This window comes from Erythrolamprus reginae, chromosome 3 (assembly GCF_031021105.1).
Source record: "Erythrolamprus reginae isolate rEryReg1 chromosome 3, rEryReg1.hap1, whole genome shotgun sequence".
NCBI lineage: Eukaryota > Metazoa > Chordata > Lepidosauria > Squamata > Dipsadidae > Erythrolamprus > Erythrolamprus reginae.
In genome coordinates this window covers 144,035,092-144,060,337 of record NC_091952.1, presented here as the reverse complement: position 1 = coordinate 144,060,337, position 25,246 = coordinate 144,035,092, and the positions used below count along the sequence as shown (strand labels likewise).

At 44.1% G+C, this 25,246-nt stretch overlaps 1 protein-coding gene across 3 annotated transcripts in view; it reads right to left on the bottom strand.

Moving 5' to 3' along the window:
* DIAPH1 (diaphanous related formin 1) overlaps window positions 1–25,246 on the bottom strand; it is a 241,251-nt gene that overhangs the window by 83,200 nt on the left and 132,805 nt on the right. For all 3 annotated transcript variants that reach the window (XM_070746897.1, XM_070746898.1, XM_070746899.1), the window contains 3 exons: window positions 7,236–7,331; window positions 3,324–3,418; window positions 2,835–2,936 (listed from right to left, as the gene is read on the bottom strand). In XM_070746897.1, the coding sequence (XP_070602998.1) occupies window positions 2,835–2,936; window positions 3,324–3,418; window positions 7,236–7,331 (293 nt within the window). The remainder of the gene's footprint in view (window positions 1–2,834; window positions 2,937–3,323; window positions 3,419–7,235; window positions 7,332–25,246) is intronic.

Genomic DNA, 25,246 nt, shown 5'->3' with positions numbered 1-25,246 from the left:
GGTTATAAAGCCAGAACTCATTGCAAGGAGAGAGAGTGGGCCTCTCTCTGACCCACACATTTTGCCCTCCCAAACACACCATGATCAACCTGGCCAAGGAGAGCACAGCATCAGCAGCCTTGAGGAGGTAAGTGCAGCCAGGTGCCCCCTACGGGAAGCGGGGCTGAGTCCCGGTGCCCTGGGAACTTGAGGGTTGGACTGGGCACTTGCCCTTCATTGCCCAGGGCTCTGAGCAGCTTGCATGACCTTCCAGAGATCCTCCACATGGCCTGAGAGGGACAGTGAAATTCCTCTGGTAGACAAGGGTTTGGTGCTTGCCCTGGTCTCACCTTTCTCTGCTGGAGACACTAATCGGGCCACCACATGCACCCACACACATGGATGATGTTGAGCTGGCCATGTCCCCCCAGGGCAACCACAACTCTGATGTGGCCCTCAATGAAATCGATTTTGATTCCCCTGATATAGAAGGCTATCCACAGACTCAAACATTAAGCCATATCTAACAAAACATAATTCAGTGGCTAGAAAAGTAAGATTTTACACTTAGGTAAGAAGACCCAAATGGACAGGTATAGAATAGGTGGTACTTGGTTCAACAGCTTTAACTGTCAAAGGGATCTAGATGTCCTAGTGGGAAAACACTTAAGTATGAGTCAGCACTATGCTACAGTTGGCAAAAAAGAGCCAATAAATGGATCAAGGTATGAAGATCATGTGAATTGTACTGCTTTGTACTTCACTGGTAAGACCATACTTGAAATGCAGCATCCGGTTTTAGTCACAATACAAAAAAGATGTTGAGATTCTTGAAAGAGTATAAAGTTATACTCAATTAGGAGCCTGGAAGATAAATATACAGTGGTACCTCTACTTAAGAACTTAATTCATTCCGTGACCAGGTTCTTAAGTAGAAAAGTTTGTAAGTAGAAACAATTTTTCCCAAAGGAATCTATGTAAAAGCAAATCATGCGTACAAACCCATTAGGAAAGAAATAAAGGCTTGGAATTTGGGTGGGAGGAGGAAGAGGAAGAAGAGGAGGACAGTCACTGCTGAAGGAAGAAGGTGAGATGAGAGGAATCAAAAAAATCCAAAACTATAAGGCTTAAAAATAAAAAGAGGGACTCTGAGGCGGCAAGGAGGAGCACGCACCTCCCATACACCGGGCGCGAGGCTGCTTCCCATACACTGCGCCAGAGAGAGAAACCCAGGCGGGCGAGAGGGGGGAACCTCCTGCTCCTTTGACCGAAAGGTGATGGCTGCTGCGGCTGCTACCTGCTTCCTCTTCCTTCCCATGCTGAAGGGCTCCCCTCTTCCCTCGCTTACTCGCTTCATAGCTGGCGCCTTTCCTTCACTGTAGTGATTCATCAGTTTGGCTGAAACCGAGTTGATCCAGCCAGGGCGAAGCACCCCCTTTTGCCTTTCCACGCCCAGATGTTCTGGGAGGCAAACTTGTGCTGGGTGTATGGGAGGCAGCGCGACAGAGTCACCACAACAAAATGGTTTATTCCCTCTCCAAGCGCCCAGAGAAAGGAAAATGCTTCATTCGCTCTGGACTGCCAAAGCCTCCTTAAGCGCCACCTAAAGGCTCCTCTGGCAGCCCAGAAAAGCCTGAGATGGCCAGGATTAAAGGGGGAATGGTAGGAAACTGGCCAGGTCTTTGTGCCGCTCTTAAATTTCCTGGGAAATTTTTCTGGGCTCAGGTTCTTAAGTAGAAAATGGTTCTTAAGAAGAGGCCAAAAAATCTTGAAAAACCCAGTTCTTATCTAGAAAAGTTCTTAAGTAGAGGCATTCTTAAGTATAGGTACCACTGTATGATGAATGGTTGAAGGAATTGGGTATGTGTAGGCTAACGAAGAGAAAAACTAGGGGTGACTTGATAGAAGTTTTCCAATGTTTGAAGAGCTGCCAACAGAGGAGGCAGTCAATCTATTCTCCAAAGCATTTGAGGTCCGGACTAGAAGAACAGATAGAAGATCATTAAAGAAAGCTGCAACCTAAAGTAAGGAAAATTTCCTGACAGTGAGAATAATTAATCAGTGAAATGATTTGCCTCCAGAAGTTGTGGGTGCTCCTTTATTGAAGGTTTTTAACCTCTTTTTTTTTGGGAATGATATAGGGTCCTCTCTTGAGCAGGGCATTAGACCCTTACAACTCTGTTAAAGTTTCCCCTTGAATACTACTCCCCTTAATGTTTAAGCTTCAGGAGTGTGAAGGACAAAATGTATATTTCTATAAAATATGTGAAAATAAAGAAAAATAAAGTGGGGGAAGAAAAAAAGGGGAAGAGAAAAGTGTGGGATAAAGGGAAAAAAGAAGAAAAAAGCATTAGCTTCCAACTTTTCAGTGCAGTAGAATAAAGGCAATAAAATTACAACTTTTTGGTTTTGCATATTGAATATATACTACTACTACTACTACTACTACTACTACTAATAATAATAATAATAATAATAATAATTTATTAGATTTGTATGCCGTCCCTCTCTGAGGACTCAGAGCAGCTATTTTTAGAGCAAGAAATAAATCTAATCAGCAAATCCTAAAATCAGAATTTCATTTTTTTCTGTCTAGAGCACAAAAGATAATTTTACAATTTCAAATAGTTCAAGAGACATGTAGTTTAGAACACAAGGACTTTACTCAAAACTAAGGGGGGGGGGAGTGAAGCACTTAGTATAAAATAGTTGACATAATAGTGGGATGTCCAATCAAATGATGTAACAGACTGAAAAATAAGAGTGACAAACATACATTGTATTATTGTGTGTTTGTTATCTATTTGTTTTCTGAAAGAGATATGATTCCCCTTCTGCAATGAATCATCACTTACCACAATTCCAAATTGCTCAGACTCCGCTAGTTCATTATATTCTTCTTTTAGTCCTGCGATCAACTTCAATTTGTCTGGTTCAGGCATTAACTTAATCAGATTCTGAGAAAGAAGTTAAAAGGATTGGAATAGCTTCTAATAAATATGATACTACTGACCTAGAAAAAACTAGTCTAAGGATGAGTCTTTCAAACTAGGGAGCCCTTTTGACATAATTTTAAATGCCTCTAAATAACAAATATTCAAATACAAAGGATCCAATGACATCATAAAATCTCCTGATTATTATACCCAAACTTGAATAATTTTTGACCTATCAAACAGAAACCTTGGAGCTGCCAGTTCTTGACAATCTATGTTCTTAGAATCCTGGATAGCAAAATAAACACTTTTTAGTTGCCACAACTACTGGAGTTCTGTATAATGGACACTGGCTGTTCAGACTTACACTTTAGAGGAAATATGATCATATATTCTAGTCTTTCTCACCTGTACCATGGATTCAGTCAACACAGTTTCATTCACCTCCAAGATGGCATTCTTGATTTCCTCATAAGGCAAGCGAAAAGAGCCCAAAAAAATTGCTGCCACATTTAAAGAGAAGCACAGTTAATTAAATTATTGGCATATCCAAATATTAAAATCAGAGAAGAACCGTTGTACCTACCTGAACGGTCTTCTCAATGCACTGGAAGGAGAGTCCAACATGGGTATTTCACCAATCCTATTGGTAGAGACTGAGTTAAAATTTACATATCAATTGAGCACTGACCCCTCTGCTCTCCCCATGAGCCAGTTTTAAAAATGAAACCATAGTAAGAGGATAACCAATTTTTATTGTCAACAACCAATAACCAACTTAACTTGACTTAACGTAACTTCCCCACTCCGGCGTCCCTGAACTATAACAATGCCGGGTGGGTTTGGACTCTCCTTCCAGTGCATTAAGAAGACCGTTCAGGTAGGTACAATGGTTCTTCTCCACTGCATCTGGAAGGAGAGTCCAACATGGGATATACCAAAGATTCAAGGCCCATGGGAGGGAGAAGGTCTTGTCAGGGACGTTGGAGGAGAGCAAACTCGTTGTAAAACACGTCTCCCAAAGGCTGCCTCTGCTGAAGCGAAGGAGTCCAACTTGTAATGGCGTATGAATGTCGAAGGTGCCGACCACGTTGCAGCTCTGCAAATGTCCTCTAAGGACGCCTGTGTGGCCCAGGCCACTGATGTGGCCGCACTCCTAGTCGAGTGAGCTGTTAATCCTGCTGGTACAGCTTGGTTACGAGCCTTGTATGCTTCCGCAATACAGTCTCTCATCCAACGACTAATGGAGTTAGATGATAGTCCAAGTCCCTTTTTATCCTGTGCAAAGGAGATAAACAGCCTTTCTGTTTTCCGAAAGGGTTCCATTCTTCTGATGCAGATCTTAACTGCTCGGCGTACATCCACCTTGTGCCAACGCAATTGCCGTGTGTGCAAAAGTGAGGAAGAATCAGTTCTTGCTTCCTATGAAACTCTGTGTTTACCTTCGGTACGAAGGAAGGGTCCAGCCTGAGAACTACCCTATCTGGATAGAAGATGCAAAGATCAGGTCTTACCGACAAGGCGGATAATTCCGACACTCTCCGTGCCGACGTGATAGCCACTAGGAAGGCTGTTTTGATGGAGAGTAGTCGTAGTGATATGGACCTCAAGGGCTCAAAAGGTGGTTTTGTCAGCACCCTGAGTACCAGAGCGAGGTCCCATGACGGGAGCCTCCGAAATGGTGGAGAATGTTTATTCAACGCTCCCCGCATAAAGTCCTTCACCCAAGGATGGTAAGCTAAGGAACGTACTTTGGCTACTTGTATCATGTTGAAAGAGCCGCCACCTGCCGTTTTAGAATATTAGGCGCCAACCCACGGTCGATTCCTGCTTGCAGGAATTCTAAGATGGTAATTACCGATGCCTCTCTAGGGTTTATTTGTTGTTTGTCGCAGAAACTGCAAAAGGCTGCCCACGTTGACTGGTAGATCCGGGATGTCGATGGACGCCTTGCTGCCTGCATTGTGTCGATGACCTTCTCTGGTAGATTCAGGTGTTGTAGTCTGAGCCGCTCAAGTGCCAGACGGTCAGTTGAAGCCACTGGGGATCTGGGTGTTGCAGGTTCCCCTGGCTGAGGGATACTGTCCGGTCCGGAATTCTCCATGGAGGGGATAGCGATAATGTCACCAGATCGGAGAACCATGGGCGGCGTGGCCAGTGTGGAGCCACCATCAGCACTTCCGCTCTTTCCCTCAGGAGTTTCTCCACTACTCTTGGTATAAGGTTCGTTGGTGGGAACGCATGGAGTAGTCCTGGAGGCCAGGACGGCATTGACCTTCTCTGCTCCTGGCTCTGGAAATCGTGTGTAAAATCTCGGGAGTTGAGCGTTCTGGGAGGGGAAATGGTCGGACTCGGGCTGAGGCTCCTTAAGTAAGGTGGCTGAGGTCTTGCCTGTATCTGTGGCCTCTGTTGCCTTTGATGAGCCAGGTAGATTCATCACCTGTTTGGCCTTGTACAATAACGTTCTAAAGAGTGCCGGCTTAAACAGTCCAACAGTGTGTGTCTGCTCCGGTGTTGTCTCATCCTCTGAGAGATCATATTCCCGGTCACTGTCTCCAAATTAAGCCGGTTCCTCTGTCAAGGACCCCAAGCCCGAGGGGGGCGGTGCCGACCATGATCCTCTCACCTGCTGTTGTCTGCCATACTGCTGAGACCCCGTTGCCATGCCCTGCGAATATGCATTGGCTATAATGTCCTGCAGGTCTGGGGGCAAATTTTGCCACGCACCGGGCTGTGATCTCAAGCCAGCCGCTGTGGGGGTAAAGGTGGCAGATGGTCCCTGGGAACTTCTCCCTGCTTGCCCCGCTGACCCTGGTCTAGTCCAGGATGTGTTAGGTGAGGGCATGACTTGAGGCAGGAGCAGAAACTGTCGGTCTAGTGACCAGTCCCCTTCAGCAGTAACCCCAATAGGCCCAAAGGTAGATGGGGGGGGGTCATGGGGTCTGAGGGTTGTCTCTGGGTTAGAGGTAGCCCTGCTGGAGATGTCTGTAGGGCTGCTTCCAGCTTTTTTCCAAGCGCTTTAGTGCGCTTCTCAGCCTCTTTAATGGAGGAGGGGGAGGTAGAAGAGTGGGAGGTTTTGGCCTTCTCCTTGTTTTTCCCTTTTGCCTTGTCTTTTGCAGGCGCAGGGGAGCCTGGGGTATCCTTCCCCTGACGTTCCTCCATGCTACTCACGACAGCTGAGTCACTTAAGCCAAGGGCTGCAGGGTTCTGACCTCCGGTAGCTTAGAGTCTCGCTTGCCTCGTCAGGGTCACCCAGAAAAATGGCGTCTTTGTCCTCCCCGGACCTGCGCCTGCGCACTAGGGCAAACCAGCCAGTTCGTGCTCCTTTGCCGCCCGGGAAGCCGTCTTCGCGCCCAATGACGCATCGCCGCTCCAGCCACACCCAACATGGCGGCGCCCGTGCCTCCGCGGCTCTCAGGGCAGTCGCCTGGGTCTCTCCATTCCTGGAGGCTTCTTCGCCCCGTCCTGGCCCCATGCGGGCTGACTCAACGCCGGCTGCGGCGGTTGCGGCGGTTCTGGCGGCTGCGGCTTCTGCGCCGGCTTCTGTAGCGGCCACCGCGCTGATCCCTCAATCAGCTGTGAGGCGCTCTGTTTTCGGCTCCCTGTGAGACGCCTTCGAGCCTCCCAGTGGGGGAGGCGGACCCCCCCACCTTCGGCTCGCAGCCCTGGTGTGGCCTCAGAGGCCAGGGACCCCAGGCTGGGTGCTCCTCTACGGGGTGTTCCCACGGGGGGAAGGCAAGACCCATGAGGAGGATCGTTGGGGGTGGTGCCCGCGGAGGGCAGAGACCCCGTTCCGTCTGTTCCACTTCTTTCTTCTGATCTGAAAGACAAAGAAACAGGATTAAACAGGTAATATACATTTTATTTAATTTTTTCTAATTTTTAATTCTTAAGAACAAACTCAGTATGTCTCTACTCTTGGACTGAGTTTTTAAAACTGGCTCATGGGGAGAGCAGAGGGGTCGGTGCTCAATTGATATGTAAATTTTAACTCAGTCTCTACCAATAGGATTGGTGAAATACCCATGTTGGACTCTCCTTCCAGATGCAGTGGAGAAATGTATCTTTCCTGACTTTTCCTTCCTTATTTCAAATAAACATTCAAATATTTCTGAAAGTTTTCACATGTAACATAGGCAAACTTTACCACCAGAATTACAGTGGATGTGAGCTTGGAGGTCTTCTAATCCAACCCATTTGAGCAGGAGAATGTATACCAATCCTGAAAACTGGCTATCCAGTCTCTTCTTAAAAACCTCCAGTTAATGGAGCAAGCCATTCTACTAAGTTTTCTCCTTAATCATATTAAATCATACTCACAAAGGTTCTGAGCATTTTTTGAATCTAGCACTCTCAGCTCCTTGACTTTCTTCTTAGCTTGGTTCTTTTCTTCTCCACTCTCAGGTTGCTTTTTTGCTGTGAAGAATTAAAGATCATAGTGACCCAGATAATTTCAACAGAACTGTCCATAGTTACTGTTGTTAATGTTCCTTGCCTTCCTCAGGTTATGTCATATGAGGAGGGTGAACCAGGCCCCAATGAATAACCTGGGCTGGAGCGGGGGAGGGAGTGCCAGATGAAGCAGAGAGCGAGAGTGGGGCAGAAAGTGACTTAAGTGAGCCTGAGGAATCACTAGAGGGGTTCATGTGACAGTGGGGGAGTGGCCCCAGTCAGTGAGGAAGACATGAGAGTGAAAAGCAATTGAATTAAATTAATTGAATTAATTAATTGAATTATAGAAGAATGCTCCGAAGGCGAGAGGAGTTACAGAGTAAAAGGCATGAGCTTACAGCCTCAGCCTCTTTGAGGTGTGATGTCACTTCCAGGCAGTATAAAGGAAAATGCTTGTGGGAAATGGGGCGTGGAGAATCTATGGAAGGGATGCGAAACTGAGGATGTGCTTGAACAAAGCTTTAAACCATGATTTCTGCTTCAAAAAGACAATCTTTGTTGGATGCTGTGGTAGGGAAAGCTTTGGGTGAGCAAACACATATGTTTAAGTAAATGAATGGGCTTTATCTCAGGAATGTAGATAAGACTGAGTTTTCTGGCACTCTTCCCGGACATAGATTACAGCTAGCTCTAAAGAGAAAAATAACTGCTTCTGTGCTGTTTTAAACTTTGTGTTTCATCATCAATGTTCCCTCTAATTTTTTTCCAGTGTGGGCGGAAAAGTATAGTGTCTGAGCAGCAGTCCCTTTGGACTGGGTGGCATAGAAGCATAGATAGATAGATAGATAGATAGATAGATAGATAGATAGATAGATAGATAGATAGATAGATAGATAGATAGATAGATAGATAAATGTAGCCCGTCTTTGGACCCATTCAATTTTGTCAATAAATAAATAAATAAATAGGAAAAAAATTCCTTCTTTTTTATTAAAAGAAATTAATAATAAAACAAAACCAAAATCTATTATTATTAAAACTAAAACAACCAGCAAAACCAAAAACACAACTATTAATAAATACATGCTTTAAAATCTGTCTCTCTCTCACTCTCTCTCTCTCTCTTGCTTTCTTCCTCTCTCTCCCCCCTCTTGCTCTCTCTCTCTTTTTCTCACTTTCTCTCACTCTCTTTCTATCTCGCTCTGTCTGTTGCTCTCTCTCTCTCTTGTTCTCTCTTGTTTTCTTTCTCTCTTTTTCTCTCATTCTCACTCATTCTCTCTTGTTTTCTTTCTCTCTCTCTCTTGCTTTCTCTCTCTTTCTCTTGTTTTCTTTCTCACTCTTTCTCTCTCTTGTTTTCTCTCTCTTGCTTGCTTTCTCGCTCTCGCTTTCTCTCTCTTTTGTTTTCTCTCTCTCTTGCTTGCTTTCTCTCTCACTTTCTCTCTCGTTTTCTTTCTACTCTCTTGCTTTCTTTCTCCCTCTCGTTCTCTCTCTCTTGCTATCTCTCTCTCTTTCCTCTCCCCCCTCTTTCTCTCTTTTTTTTTCACTTACTTTCTCTCTCCCTCTCTCTTTCTATCTCACTCTGTCTGTTGCTCTCTCTCTCTGTCAGCGAGGGGGCTGCGAGAGCGCTTTTTCTAAGCGCTTTGGGAATGCCTGCCTCACCTCTCCTGCAACCCCCTTGCTTACAGCCCGGGACGAAAGCACTCCCAGTAAAGGGGCTGCGAGAGGGGCGGAGCGGGCATTCTCAAAGCGCCAGAGAAAACCCTCTCACAGCCCCCTAGCTGGAAGCGCGGATGAGGAGGAGAAGCCACAGCTGCCTTCTGGTTCCAGTGCGAGCGGTGAGGAGATGGTGGGTCCGCCGCTCCTCTGAAACAACGGTGAAAAATCATCAGAAATGAATTTGTCTAGGTTGGAAATGGCCCGAAGTCCATCTACTGCTGTGTCCCCCCCCCACCTTGAGGGCTGGAAATGAAATGCTTCCGCCCTGTTGTAGGGGCGCCGAGAGAGATTACGGCACCGAGAGGCGATCAGCTGGGACACGGAAGATGGTGGCGGTGTCAGACACAAAATACAAAACATCGAAGGGGAGGAAAGGAGTTGAGAAAGCGTCGAGCCACTGCCGAACCGAGCCTCCTGGCTCGGCCCCAGTGAGTGAGAGTGACCGGTGCCGAGGTGGTGGAGGCCGGGGGGCGATGGAGGCGACGGAGAGGAGCACTGAGGCTGAGATGGGAGCAACCTGTTGCCAGTGGCGGAGGATAGCTGCGGATAGATGCGGACATCTACGGAGATGTGGCGAGCGAGGAACATCCAGGGGCAACAACCCAGCCCCCCCCCCGCATGGCACCAGTGGGTGAGAGCTGCTGGTGCCGAGGGGAGGTTAAAGACAGATTGAGGGATTGAGGAGATAGACAGCCAGCATGAATACCCATGGAGTTGGTAGATATCGGAATAACGACGACCAGAGTGATTGGGGGGTTAGAATGATGGAGTCGGTTGCTCGGGAACATTATGGTCAATTGGACTGGGAGTATTGCCAATGTCAACTTTGCCAATGTTTGTCATCGTTTGTCGTCTCTTCCCCCCGCATCTTCCTAATTACTATGTACGATCATAGAAGAACTGCGCCCCTAGTGGAAAGATTGTAGGAGAAAGCAGACATTAAGACTTTAAGATCTTATGGAAGACCTATAGAGGACATCATACCTGGATTGATTGATTGACTGATGATTAATAATGACCAAGATCTGATTTTATATTATGAATATTAACTTATTATGAATTTTTTCTATTTTCTATTTTATATATTGTGATATATTTTATTAGTGTTTTAATTACTACTAATTTAATCTACTTTTAATATTATTGGGGGGCTTTTAACTAATGGATAACTGGGGTGGATGTAATAATGTGTATGGGATGAATGGTTGGTATGAGTGGGATGGTTGGGGTGGGTGGGGCTATGGTATGGATGAGATGAATGGAAATAGTATGAATGATAGATTTGGCCCACCTGACGCTGGAGAGGCAGGAGGGGAGAGGGCACCGATCTCTGGGGTGACAGAGGGTCGGAATATTCCAGTGTTGCTGGGGAGAGGCAGATATGGCGGGAGCCATGGAGGTAGCCGTTCCAGGGGAACGAGAGATTGTTGCTTAATAACGATCCCTTGTTCTGGCTCTGTGAGCTCAACCTTGGGCACTGGTGATGAGTGTAATTCTGGCCCTGGGCTCAGGTTGCTGCTGCTCAATGCCAGGTCGGTGGTAAATAAAGCTCTCCTCATCCGGGATTTGATCCTGGATGAGGAGGCCGACCTGGCATGTATTACTGAAACCTGGCTGGGCCCAGAGGGAGGAGTTCCTCTCTCTGAAATTTTCCCAGCCGGGTTTCAGATATGGCATCAACCTCGACCCCAGGGAAGGGGGGGAGGAGTGGCTATTATAGCCAGGGAGAGCCTTTGCCTACGTCAGTGATGGCGAACCTATGACACGCGTGTCAGCACTGACACGCGTAGCCATTTTCAGTGACACGCGGCCGCTAAGGAAGTCAGGTGTCCATTTTTCCAGATGAAGAAATATCGTTGCTTCGCGTTCCCTTTCATTGGGTGAACCGATTCTTTCCAATACCGCGGTTTGTACAGCAGATGGCATTACGATCCCATTCCTCACTTGCGCAGAAATTGGGTCTTCTAAGCACAAAGTTGCCGCTTTTTGTCTTACTGTCTCTCGGGGATCGTTAAGTCTCCACCATCAGACATTATGGGGAACGCGCAGCTTCCCAATGTTTGGGGGCAGGGTGAAAGAGGGCCGTCAGATGCTGCACAAAATGCGGGACTTCTCGAGATCCAGGTCGACCTCGACCGGATTTCAAATCTTCGAGCCAACTGCGGTTCAGAGATTTCAAACAATGGGAGGAACGATGGAGGGATTTGGGGCGCCCGCGCGCACGGGGAGGGACACGTTCCCATAGCTCTTCCATTCGCTCTTCCGGATGAAGCTCCCCTTCCCTCCGTTCGATTTTCTATGCCAGGAATCGGGCAACGGAGGCAACTGGCGGAGCGGCCTTTGCTTTCTTCCCGCAGCTTCAGCTGGGCGCGGGCTGGAGAGGGCCTTGCTCCTTGGGCTATTCCCGTTTCTCCCCAGAAAGAGAGAGGCTGGGCTGCCCATCGACGCATCCCCCCTTTTCAAAGCCCACGGGATCTTTCTTTCTTTCTTTCTTTCTTTCTTTCTTTCTTTCTTTCTATCAGTCTTTCCGTCTTCCTTCTTACCATTCTTTCTCTCTCTCTCTCTCCTTCCTTCCTTCTCCCCTCTGCTCCCTCCCTTCCTCCTTTCGCCTCCTCCTTCCCTCCCGTCTTTTCCCTTCTTTTGAAGTTTGCTCTTTGCTTGCTTTTTCTGTCAAACCTTTGCAAGGATATCTGTCCCAGGCTTCTGGAAATAACCTGCAATTCACGTGAGAATTTGCCGTTTCAGTGAGTCTTTGGGGCAAGGGCGCCCCTCCCTCTCCTGCAGGAGTTTTTTTTTTTTAAAAAAAGAGTCCGGGGACTATTCCGCAAAGCTTGTTTGTTGACTTGAGGTCAAAGCTTGAGAATCTAGAAAGGTGCTGCTTGGAGAATCAAGAGGAGTGCCACTATGAACAGGAAATTTGGAGTGCCTGGAATCGGTTACCAGACACTTTTAGCACAAAATTATGTTTTTTTTCTCAAGGTGACACACCACCCGAGTTATGCTCGGTTTTTTGACGAATTTTGACACACCAAGCTCAAAAGGTTGCCCATCACTGGCCTACGTGGACTCATTGCTCCAGAGATTGCGGGTTGCGAGTCTCTCTTGGTGAAGTTGGACTTAGGGGTTCAGGTGGGCTTGTTTCTCACGTCCCTGCCTCTCAGCTGCGTGTCAAAAGCCCTGCCTGTGCTACTCGAGGAAGCCAGGTTGGCGGTGGAGCTCCCCGGACTTATTGTCTTGGGGGACTTCAACATGCCGTCACTCGGCGAAGCCTCTGGACTGGCACAGGAGTTCATGGCCACCATGACAGCCATGGACCTGACTCAAGTAGTACAGGGTCTGACTCACAAGGGAGGACACGCACCCAACATGGTATTCCTCTCTGAGCAATTGAGTAATGGTCTGAGACTAAGGGGCTTAGAAGTGTTGCCTCTGTCATGTTCAGACCATTTTCTACTACGGCTTGACTTCCTGGCTCCAATCCTTCCCCGCAGGGAGGCGGAACCGATTAAGTTGTTCCGCCCCAGATGCCTGATGGACCCAGAGGGCTTTCAGAAGGTGCTTGGGGTTATTCCAGATGCACTCGTCCACAGTTCGGTGGAGTCTCTTGCGGAGGCCTGAAACAAGGCTGCAGCAGAGGCTCTTGACCGGATTGCGCCATTGCGACCTCTCTGTGGCGCTAGACCCCGTAGGGCTCCACGGTTCAATGAGGAGCTTCGGGAGTTGAAACGCCAGAAGAGATGTCTAGAGAAGCGATGGAGGAAGAGTAAGTCTGAATCCGATGAAACACTTGTAAGAGCTTTTATTAAGATTTACAAAGTGGCGCTCAAGACGGCAAGGTGCACATATCATGCCGCCTTGATTGCATCAGCGGAATCCCGCCTGGCCGCTGTTTAGGGTGACCCGCTCCCTTCTTAACCAGCGGGGAGTTGGGGAGCCCTTACAGAATAGTGCCGAGGATTTTAACACGTTTTTCGCTGATAAAATCGCTCGGATCCGGGCGGACCTCAACTCTAATTGTATAACAGAGTCGACTGACAATGAGTCAGTCGAGGTGACTGGGGCCTGTACTTGTCCACCTGTCTGGGAAGAGTTTGATCTGGTGACACCTGATGAAGTAGACAAGGCCATTGGAGCTGTGAGTTCCGCCACCTGCTTACTGGATCCGTGTTCCTCCTGGCTGGTTTCGGCCAGAGGGGAGGTGACACGGAGCTGGGTCCAGGAGATTGTCAACGCTTCCTTGGGGAGGGGGTCCTTTCCAACACACTATAAGGAGGCGCTTGTGCGCCCCCTCCTCAAGAAGCCTTCCCTGGACCCAGCCGTACTTAATAACTATCGTCCAGTCTCCAACCTTCCCTTTATGGGGAAGGTTATTGAGAAGGTGGTGGCGCTCCAGCGGTCCTTGGAAGAAGCCGATTATCTAGGTCCCCAGCAGTCGGGTTTCAGGCCCGGTTACAGCACGGAAACTGCTTTGGTTGCGTTAATGGATGATCTCTGGCGGGCCCGGGACAGGGGTTTATGCTCTGTTCTGGTGCTTCTTGACCTCTCAGCGGCTTTCAATACCATCGACCATGGTATCCTTCTGCGCCGGCTGGAGAGGTTGGGAGTGGGAGGCACTGTTCTTCAGTGGCTCTCCTCCTACCTCTCCGGTTGGTCGCAGTCGGTGTTAGTGGGGGGTCAGAGGTCGGCCCCGAGGTCTCTCCCTTGTGGGGTGCCTCAGGGGTCAGTCCTCTCCCCCCTGCTATTCAATATCTACATGAAACCACTGGGTGAGATCATGCAAGGGCATGGGGTGAAGTATCATCAGTACGCTGATGATACTCAGCTTTACATCTCCACCCCATGTCCAATCAACGAAGCAGTGGAAGTGATGTGCCGGTGTCTGGAGGCTGTTGGGGCCTGGATGGGTGTCAACAGACTCAAACTCAACCCTGATAAGACGGAGTGGCTGTGGGTTTTGCCTCCCAAGGACAATTCCATCTGTCCGTCCATCACCCGGGGGGGGGGAATTATTGACCCCCTCAGAGAGGGTTCGCAACTTGGGCGTCCTCCTCGATCCACAGCTCACATTAGAGAACCATCTTTCAGCTGTGGCGAGGGGGGTGTTTGCCCAGGTTCGCCTGGTACACCAGTTGCGGCCCTATTTGGACCAGGAGTCACTGCTCACAGTCACTCATGCCCTCATCACCTCGAGGTTCGACTACTGTAACACTCTCTAAATGAGGCTACCTCTGAAAAGTGTTCGGAAACTTCAGATCGTACAGAATGCATCTGCGAGAGCAATCATGGGCTTTCCCAAATATGCCCATGTTACACCAACACTCCGCAGTCTGCATTGGTTGCCGATCAACTTCCGGTCACAATTCAAAGTGTTGGTTATGACCTCTAAAGCCCTTCATGGCATCGGACCAGACTATCTCCGAGACCGCCTTCTGCTGCACGAATCCCAGCGACCGATTAGGTCCCAGAGAGTTGGCCTTCTCTGGGTCCCGTCAACTAAACAATGTCGGTTGGCGGGCCCCAGGGGAAGAGACTTCTCTGTGGCTGCCCCAACTTTCTGGAACCAGCTTCCCCCAGATACTAGAACTGCCCCTACCCTCCTTGCCTTTCGTAAACTCCTCAAAACCCACCTTTATCGTCAGGCATGGGGGAATTGAGATATTTCCCCCAGGCCTATACAATTTATGTATGGTATGTTTGTATGTATGTCTGCTTAATAATGGTTTTTTAAAAAATATTTTAAATTGTAAATTATTAGATTTGTTATGAACTGTTTTATTGTGTTGTGAGCCGCCCCGAGTCTACGGAGAGGGGCGGCATACAAATCTAATAAATAATAAAAATAATAATAAGAGCCACGCCCCAAGGCTGGAGGCGGAGGAAAAAGCCAGAGAGAGGGGCAGATTGGGCGGGGGGGGGCAGCGACAAGAGGCATGGAGTGCGAGGAGGCCGGAGGTGCCTGGGAGAGCGGAGGTGGCCACCACTCCCTTTCCTTCTCCCACCGCCTATGTCTACTGCTGGCGACGGCCGGCGGCGGTAGACATAGGCGGTGGGAGAAGGAAAGGGAGCCGTGGCCGCCCCCACCCACTGCGGATGGGCCGGTGCCGAGCCTCTCAGTTGTGGCCTCCCTGCCGCCCCCCCCCTCCGGTGGGCTGGCAGGGGGATGGGGAGCGTGCGCACACACACGCCCGACATACAAAATAAAAAACCTTCATCACTCTCTGCCCCCAACATCAACGCCCGCTTTGGAAAAGGGTGCGTGGGGGGTAGTTTTTGGGCGCGCAGGCACGCGCCTTAGAGATAACATTGTTCATCATGTATACTTGAGTTTGAATGAAGAGTGGGAGTTTATCATATAATAAATGATTTTCTGAGTTGGGGTTCACTCCGGAGGCCTGTGCCTAGAACAGTTACCAATCTCTCAAAGAAATTCAGAGCATCACTGAAACGATTTTAAGAGGGATAAAAAGATAACGTATGCTTGTTATAATAGGTGTGTGCAATATCAAGAGGTATCTTTCAAACTTCTCATCACAAAATAAAACTACAGAGTTATTCCCCCATTTATTATTTCAAAGCAGTAACTGATCCATTTATGTGCTAATACATAAAGGACTATGCATTGAATGATGCATTGAAATTGAATAATGAAATAATACTAGGCTATATCTTAAAATAAACAAGTGTATTAACACTGGGATTGGTAATGTAGCCTGACTAGAAGCCAGAATAGAGGAAGAAATAAGAAATAGGGGCAATATTAGCAAACATATTTCCCATACACTTCGTACAAGACACACCTCCTCCCCCCCAAAAAAGAGGGTAAAAAATTGAATGTGTCTTATACAGTGGTACCTCTACTTACAAACTTAATTTGTTCTGTGACCAGGTTCTTAAGTAGAAAAGTTTGTAAGTAGAAGCAATTTTTCCCAAAAGCGAATCATGCGTTCAAACCCATTAGGAAAGAAATAAAAGCTCGGAATTTGGGTTGGAGGAGGAGGAAGAAGAGGAGGACAGTCGCTGTTGAAGGAAGAAGGTAAGGTGAGGGGAATAAAAAAAATCCAAAATTTTAAGGCTTAAAATAAAAAGAGGGACTCTGAGACGGTGAGGAGGAGCACGCACCTCCCATACACCGAAAGGCTCCTCTGGCAGCCCAGAAAAGCCCGAGATGGCTGGGATTAAAGTGGGAATGGCTGGAAACTGGCCGGGGCTTTGTGCCGCTCTCAAATTTTGGGGGGAATTTTTCTAGGCTTGGTTTCTTAAGTAGAAAATGGTTCTTAAGAAGAGGCAAAAAAATCTTGAACACCGGTTCTTATCTAGAAAAGTTCTTAAGTAGAGGCGCTCTTAAGTAGAGGTACCACTGTACTCAGAATGTAGCTCCACTCAACTTCTAAAACGGAAGTTTCAGAAACTATTAATATTATTATTGCCATTTGTCCCAAAATGAATGATACTCAGATGCTGCACTGTTCATGTATTGATATTGATGTAGACTAAAAATAAAAAAAACCTTAAAATAATATGGATAAGATTTAGATAAGAGATTTAGATAGCATATAAGCCTTATAGAAAAAAAGAGGCACAGCATAATTAGAAAAATAGAATATTGCCCTAAGGTACAAATAGAAGATATATCAACTTGGGGCATTAAAATCACCATAATTACCAAGATGACCTGCAATAGTGGTACAAAGCCTGGAATATATAAAATGAAATGCCTCTATTGACAAAAATATTCCCTTCATGGAGATAACTTGCGAATAGTATAATTTTCTATGTACAGAAAATATATTATAAAACATATTGGTATCTATTATCTCAGTTCGGATCAGCCCTGAGAAATATAGATAGGCCACAGAATCACCAACTTATTAAAATGACACAGTGGTGATCATAATTATTAGAAATTGCCTTGTCACACTCTGAATAAACATTTATGAATCACAATCTACCACATCAAGTCTATGGAATATAATCCTGTTAGATATATTATCACAGCAGTTTGGGGAAAGGAAGGAAAAAGAGGAATGATAGAAAAAGAATTGCTTTAAGGGTAACAAATCTTATATTAGCAGTTAGATGTGAGCATGTACTCTATATTATACTAACATGAAAAAGAATTGACCAATTTGTATAACCAGGAATTCAAGCATTCACAACCTGAATTTAGAGAGACCGAAATAGATCTGAGAAAACAGATTCAGCTCTTCTGAAAATAATGTCTGAGGTCAGTGTCACAGTAACTTCCTGAAGTTAAACTCAATAATGAAGAAACAATAGTTTCAGGGTGCTTTAGGGTTTTGGCTATTTCTATAAACTGATCATTCTCAAATATTACAGTAAGCAATTTTGACTCAGTGTTGATTCAGTTTTCCCATCAATAAGAGATTAAGAGCCCCTATATCCTCTGCAAAATCTGAAATATAAATCAGTATCCATGGAGAGGGGATGCTGCATATCATAATTAAATAAAACAATATATTAATATGTTATCATATTCATGGGAAAGCATATTTTATTTTTTAAAAATTATCAATAATCTGTTTCTGATAATTACTACTTTCTATTTGTTGTTTCCTTATACTATCCACCACTATGATTCATGCCTTTCCTGATTAGCTAAATATAGCAACAGATGTAGTCTGAAATGTAATCATTTTCCAGAAAAATAACTGAAAGGTATGAATGAAAAGAAACCAGCAATTTGCTTTGTTTATCTGGATAGACTTGAATAGATAGAAAAAGTGGCTCAGAGTGGGTAAATGTAATTTTTAACTGCTATTGATCACAAACACTACTTTTCATGAAATAAAGCTTCGTTGCTGGCCTGTGTTTGCTGAGTGAGCATGAAAAAAGCAGGAAGCAGAGCATTCAAATAATAGCAGCCTTTGACTCAGCATGGCTCATTCTTCCTGCAGACTCCTCCCTTGTTCAATTTTATTTTTTTTCTGCGCCATCAATACAAAATGGAGTCTAAAGGGAAGAAAAACATTCTCCCTAAAATGGCTGAATGCGGCAAATGAAGATAGGAAGTAGTAAAATAAGGCAAGAGCACCATCTGGTGCTTAAAAAGAAGCTGATTTGGCATTGGCATGCTTTAGGATTGAGCATACATTGCAATGGAAATAAGAAGGCCTGATAGCAAATGTAAAATCTGTAAAATCACAGTGTTTCTCTCAGATTTATATCTATTCTATTTTTGAGCCACAAATTATTCTGCAATTATAATCCATAAAGTTCTATGTTTAGACAATACTCTGCCAGATTAAAAACTACACTTTAATATTATAGAGACATTATTATATGCTATATAAATGCAGTATTTATGTATCATGAATTTGAGTTTGAAAAGGAAAATAATTATTTCAAGTTCCCAAATTTGGCGTTCTGATATAGGTATATTTCAAGAGCAAATTTGGAAAGTGATTTGAGCTAATTGAAACTTGCTAAGAACTGTAGGTCAAGATGAAAACACTTAAGACTTTTAAGAGCTACATGACCACATTAAATGGCTTTAATGAAGATTTAGGATTTTCAGAAATAAATTTAAATTTATTTTCCCAACTTAGCCTGCATGAGTTACCCAGGAAAATTGCAAAATTACATATTTCATTTTGCAGTGTGAACTTAATAATGTCATAAACCTAAATAGACATGTGGGGTTTAAGTAAAATACAACTTTATGGAAGGCTAAAAAGCAAACTTCCCTTTGAATAGAAAATTCAAAGTGAAGTATGATAGTATCAGAATAAAAAGCCTAGCACATATTGCAATTAACTATATATTCCATAATAGAATGTGGAAAAGTGAAACGATTTACAACAGTTCAGGTACCAGAAGGAAAATCTGCATAAGAATTTTAAGTTCTGACTAGATCTTCCTCTTACTCTCCACCACAATCACTCCATTCCATAGATAAAGCTGATAAATTCCTTTGATTACACTTAACTCCCTAAAATACAGTCTGGATGCTGTTAAAGCATCTTGGTATGGGAGATTTACTATAAAAAGAAAGAAACAGATGGAAATAGCAAGATGCTCTGGCAGCCAAGCAAAATCTTTTATCTGAGGAAAAGATGTTTTCTTTGTTCCTGAGAAATGAGGCCAGCGAAAAGGGAGGGAGCAGGAGGAGGAGGAGGGAGGGGAGGAAATGGCCACCACCCTGATGACACAATGTCAGGAGATCTCATCTTCCAATCCAGTGGCTCTGACATCACCAACTTGAAACTGGGCCAAAACTACTCAACTGCGCACATCTGGTGGATGAAAAAAACACTGCAAGAAATTTAAGAAAAGTTGGATTGGTATACCTTATCAGTGCAAGAGAGGCACAGAATTGGGAAACAAAACCTTCCTGGAAGAGCTTACCAGACTGAGCATTTTAAAGCTGTATTTTAAAAATAAAACAACTTAGATGCTAATTACAGACCATATAAAAATGGAGAGTCTTGATTATTCACAGATGGACAAATGTATAATATGCAACATACTCAAACTTTCAATTACAGAAATAGGTTGTTTCACACAAGGTATTTATACTCTGCAAACAAAATTAATGAAACTTGACTTGGGCAAACAGGGCACATTAATTTTTAATTGAACAATTTAAATGAATTGTAAGAACCAATCATATAGCTGATAGATTTGTCACTCCTGTATCAATGAAGAAAATAATGGCTAAGGAGCCAATCATTTATTATACCATAAACCAAATTATATCAACATCTCTATGCTTGTTTTGATCCTGTTACCAATAAGAATTCTTTAGGAAAAAAATAGGGGAGTGAAATTAATTATAAATATATGAGTCTCTGCTGCAAGTCTGTATTTCAATGTCTCACATTTTATGTTCCAAAATAAAATACAACAATGACATAGGAACAATTTCATCATCATCTTCTTTTTTGACAACTCTGCATGAGTGTTTAAATCACACTTGGACAATAAAGAATTCTGTTCTATTCTATTCAATTCTATTCTTATTCTATCCACAAAATAAATAAATATAAAAATAAACAGCAATCTTGATCACCTAATAGCAAAGTCAAGTAATACGGCCCTTCACACATTGCGAGCCTCAGACCAGGATACATAGCCAAGTTTTTAGAGCTTTGTGAAATGCTAACAGGGTTGGGATGATTCTAATCTCCTAGTTCCGCCAGTTGGCATTCTATGGCTAATGGAATCTGTGGTAAAGGCGTATCAAACTTGGTTTCATTGAGGGCTGCATTCAGGTTGTGTTTGACCTCAGGGGGCTAGGGTAAGTATGAGCAGAGCGGGCATGGTCAGCTTGATATCACTTGCGTCGGAGTTCCTTTGGGGGCTCCCAAGCTCCGTTTTTGGCTGGGACAGCCTCTTGCAACCTTTTGCCAGCAAAAACGGAGTTTGAGTGGGGCACATGTGGCCTCATGAGCTCTGTTTTCAGCTAGGATAGCCTCCTGCAGCTCGCTGCCAGCAAAAAGTGAGCATGCGGCCCACCTGAGCTCCGTTTTTGTTGGTAGAGGCACCATGGTCTGATACTTCACTGCTTCCAGCGCAGCCCTGTGGGCCAAATTTAAGCATGCTGCAGACTTGATACAGCCCCCAGGGCCTTGACTTTAACACCCCTGCTGTAGTATGTCCAATTGGACAGGTAGAAACTCTCGGAAAAAGACATTCCTTCAAATAATCCAGTCCCAAGCCATGATGTGAGAAATGTTATCATATTAATCTGTCCAGACTCCTTTTTGGGAGTCTGGACAGTTGCATCAAATGGAGACTACAGAAATGAAATCCTCTTCAAACAGAATCAAAACAAAACAAAATTTAATAGAACTACATTTCACCTCTGACAATGTTGTACATATTAGAACAGCTATTTTTTCAATTTACATTTTTAGAGACCATTTAGAGAACTGACCAGAAAGATACATATTATACTATGAAAATGATGGAAGAAATATATTATTCTTTTGGCCAAAAGTCTGAAATGTTTTAATATTCTAGTGAAATTAGTGAAAAGTAAAACATCTTCCCAGGGCAGCAAAACAGTAATTATTCTTGTTTGTGGCAGCATGCTACTTTTCCTATTTCAGATCTAAAAAAAAATCGTTCAAAAAAAGGATATGGGCCAGCATATCCTTTCTGTTTTTTGTAAAACAATGCATATTAAAAAGTAGCTTCCTATCTTTTCCATCCATTTTGCAAGGCTAAAGAGAAAGACTAAGTGGAAGAGAAAGTCTTTAAAAGAATGAAGGGAAACAAGCATTATTTTCCCACCAGCAGATGGCATCCAAAGCACATAGGTGAAACATTGTTACTCAGATTAAGAATGTCAGAAATTTCATTAATTGTATTTTGGAAGCCTGCACAAATTTTAGCACAATTACAAACATAACATTCCATATTACACATAGAAACATAGAAACATAGAAGTCTGACGGCAGAAAAAGACCTCATGGTCCATCTAGTCTGCCCTTATACTATTTTCTGTATTTTATCTTAGGATGGATATATGTTTATCCCAGGCATGTTTAAATTCAGTTACTGTGGATTTATCTACCACATCTGCTGGAAGTTTGTTCCAAGGATCTACTACTCTTTCAGTAAAATAATATTTTCTCATGTTGCTTTTGATCTTTCCCCCAACTAACTTCAGATTGTGTCCCCTTGTTCTTGTGTTCACTTTCCTATTAAAAACACTTCCCTCCAGGACCTTATTTAACCCTTTAATATATTTAAATGTTTCGATCATGTCCCCCCTTTTCCTTCTGTCCTCCAGACTATACAGATTGAGTTCATTAAGTCTTTCCTGATACGTTTTATGCTTAAGACCTTCCACCATTCTTGTAGCCCGTCTTTGGACCCATTCAATTTTGTCAATATCTTTTTGTAGGTGAGGTCTCCAGAATTGAACACAGTATTCCAAATGTGGTCTCACCAGCATTCTATATAGCGGGATCATAATCTCCCTCTTCCTGCTTGTTATACCTCTAACTATGCAGCCAAGCATCCTACTTGCTTTCCCTACCGCCTGACTGCACTGTTCACCCATTTTGAGACTGTCAGAAATCACTACCCCTAAATCCTTTTCTTTTGAAGTATTTGCCAACACTGAACTGCCAATACAATACTCAGATTGAGGATTCCTTTTCCCCAAGTGCATTATTTTACATTTGGAAACATTAAACTGCAGTTTCCATTGCTTAGACCATTTATCTAGTAAAGCTAAATCATTTACCATATTACAGACGCCTCCAGGAATATCAACCCTATTGCACACTTTAGAGTCATCGGCAAATAGGCAAACCTTCCCTACCAAACCTTCCCCTATGTCACTCACAAATATATTAAAAAGAATAGGACCCAGAACAGACCCTTGTGGCACACCACTTGTAACCTGACTCTGCTCAGAATACTCGCAATTAACAATAACTCTCTGATGTCTACGCTTCAGCCAGCTGCAAATCCATTGAACTATCCAGGGATTAAGTCCAATCTTCACTAATTTATCCATCAGCTCTTTATGTGGAACCGTATCAAAGGCTTTGCTGAAGTCCAGGTAGGCAATATCCACGGCACCACCTTCATCCAACACCTTTGTGACATAGTCAAAGAAATCAATGAGATTAGTCTGACATGATTTGCCTTCAGTAAAGCCATGCTGATTTGGGTCCGATAAGTTATTGTTTTTTAGGTGCTGATTTATCCTCTTTTTGAGTAGAGTCTCCATCATTTTAACTACAACTGATGTCAAGCTAACTGGCCTGTAGTTACCAGCTTCTTCTCTACTGCCCTTCTTGTGAATAGGCACAACACTGGCCATTCTCCAATCCTCAGGAACTTCTCCTGTTAACAAGGATTGGTTAAACAAATCAGTCAGGGGGGTAGTAATGACAGATCTGAGTTCTTTAAGAACTCTGGGGTGGATGCCATCTGGACCCATTGCCTTATTTATCTTTAATCGTTCAAGTTCTTCTAAGACATCGGCTTCTAAGATCACTGGAGCTGAATCCGTACAGCTGGAAGCAATGCTATATCCTTCTATAGTATTATTTTGTAAGGTGTCTTTTGAGAAAACTGAACAGAAGTAGCTATTGAAATGGTCAGCGATCTCCTTATTCCCATTAATGCATGTATTATTCCCGGTACTAAGCTTCATGATGCCGCAGTTTTTCTTCTTCTTATCATTAATATATCTGAAGAAGGTTTTATCCCCCTTCTTTACAGATTTGGCAATTTCTTCCTCTTTTGAGGCTTTAGCAGCATATATTATCTGTTTCGCCTCCTTCTGTCTCATTTTATATACCTCCCTATCAGCTATACTTACAGACTCTTTATACCTCCTATAGGCAGCCTTTTTTTCATTGACTATAGCCCTTACATCATTGCTAAACCATAGCGGTTTCTTCTTCCTTTTACCTTTAGTTATTTGTCTTACATACAGTCCAGTGGCTTTTAAGATGGCGTTTTTTAATACAGTCCACTGGATGCTCGCTCCTGCCATTTTATCCCTCCCCTTCAATTCATTATCTAAATATTCTCCCATTGCATTAAAATTTGTTTTTCTGAAATCCAATACTTTGGTTGCATTATAGCAGGGGTAGGGAACGTTGGCTCTTCTGTGACTTGTGGACTTCAACTCCCAGAATTCCTGAGCTAGCATGATTGGCTCAGGAATTCTGGGAGTTGAAGTCCACAAGTCATAGAAGAGCCAACGTTCCCTACCCCTGCATTATAGGATTGCTCACAATGAGTTTTTATTTATTTATTTATTATTTATTATTTGGATTTGTATGCCGCCCCTCTCCGAAAACTTTACATCAAACCACAAACATAGATGGTCACTGCAACCTAAATTTTCTCCCACCTTGACATCTGAAACCCAATTCCCATTCGTAAAAACTAAATCTAGAATATTCTCCCCTCTAGTTGGTGTCTTAACCAGCTGTGCCAGAGCTGCTCCTGTAAAGGCCTCTACTATATTCTTACTTTTGCATGTAAGGGCACTGGGGATATTCCAGTCAACATCAGGCATGTTGAAATCACCCATAACCACAATATCTCCCTTTACTGCCATTTGGGTAATTTCATCCACCATCTTGTTGTCATATTCCTCGGATTGCCCTGGAGGCCTATAGATCACCCCAATTCTAATGACAGAACCTTCTTTATTTTGCATGCAAATCCAGAGAGTCTCTAGATCTTGACACGTATTTTGAATTAGTGTTGTTTTTAGACTTTCTTTAATATAAATGGCTACTCCACCTCCCCTTCTCTCTATTCTATCCTTCCTATACAGTGTATATCCTGGTATGGATATTTCCCATTCATTAGAATCCTTAAACCATGTCTCAGTTATGGCAACCAGGTCCAAATTATCTCTAGATATTATGGCCATTAATTCACAGAGCTTGTTGCTCAAGCTTCGAGCATTTGTGCACATTACCCGAAGAACATTATTTTCGTTATTAGTTTGCCCCTTATCATCAACAACTACATCTATATTATTTGCAGCTCCCTTTTCATAAGCTTCCAAAAACTGCTTTATCCTCATTGGTCGGGGACAGAAATCACCCACATCAGTTACATCTCTGTCCCCTTTAAATGCCTGTCCAAAAAAGTTCTGAATTCCTCACCGAGCACCTGGGTACCTCTGTATGATGGATGCAAACCATCCCTCTTAAACAACTCCCTATTAGACCACCTACTGACATCATGACTTACATAGCCAAAACCTTCAGCTTTACACCACTGCCTTAACCACACATTAAACTCTCTGATACACGTTGTTTTATCCTCTTGGCCACAAACCGGTAACACCTCTGAGAAAGTCACTGAATCAGTTATTTTACCCAGCTCCACACTTAGACATTGAAAATCTCTTTTTACTACATTAACATTTCTCTGGGACAAATCATTTGTGCCAAGATGCACCACCACATCAACGTTATTACCTTTACTCACAGTCTTAACAATGTTTGTAATCCGCCTCCTGTCCCTGCTGGCAGTGGCCCCTGGGAGACACCTCAGCACCTTCACCACATCCTTGCTCTGTCCCAAATCAACACCTCTAACGGTCGAATCACCCACAAGAAAATGTGTCCTCTTTTTATTTCTACTAACTGTACTTGATGGTTTGGTGACATTTACGACAACTTCCCCTTTGAACATCCCCTCATTCTCTGCCTGAGGGACCTTGCTAATATCTCCAACATCCTTACTATTTAAATCAGCAAGAACACTAT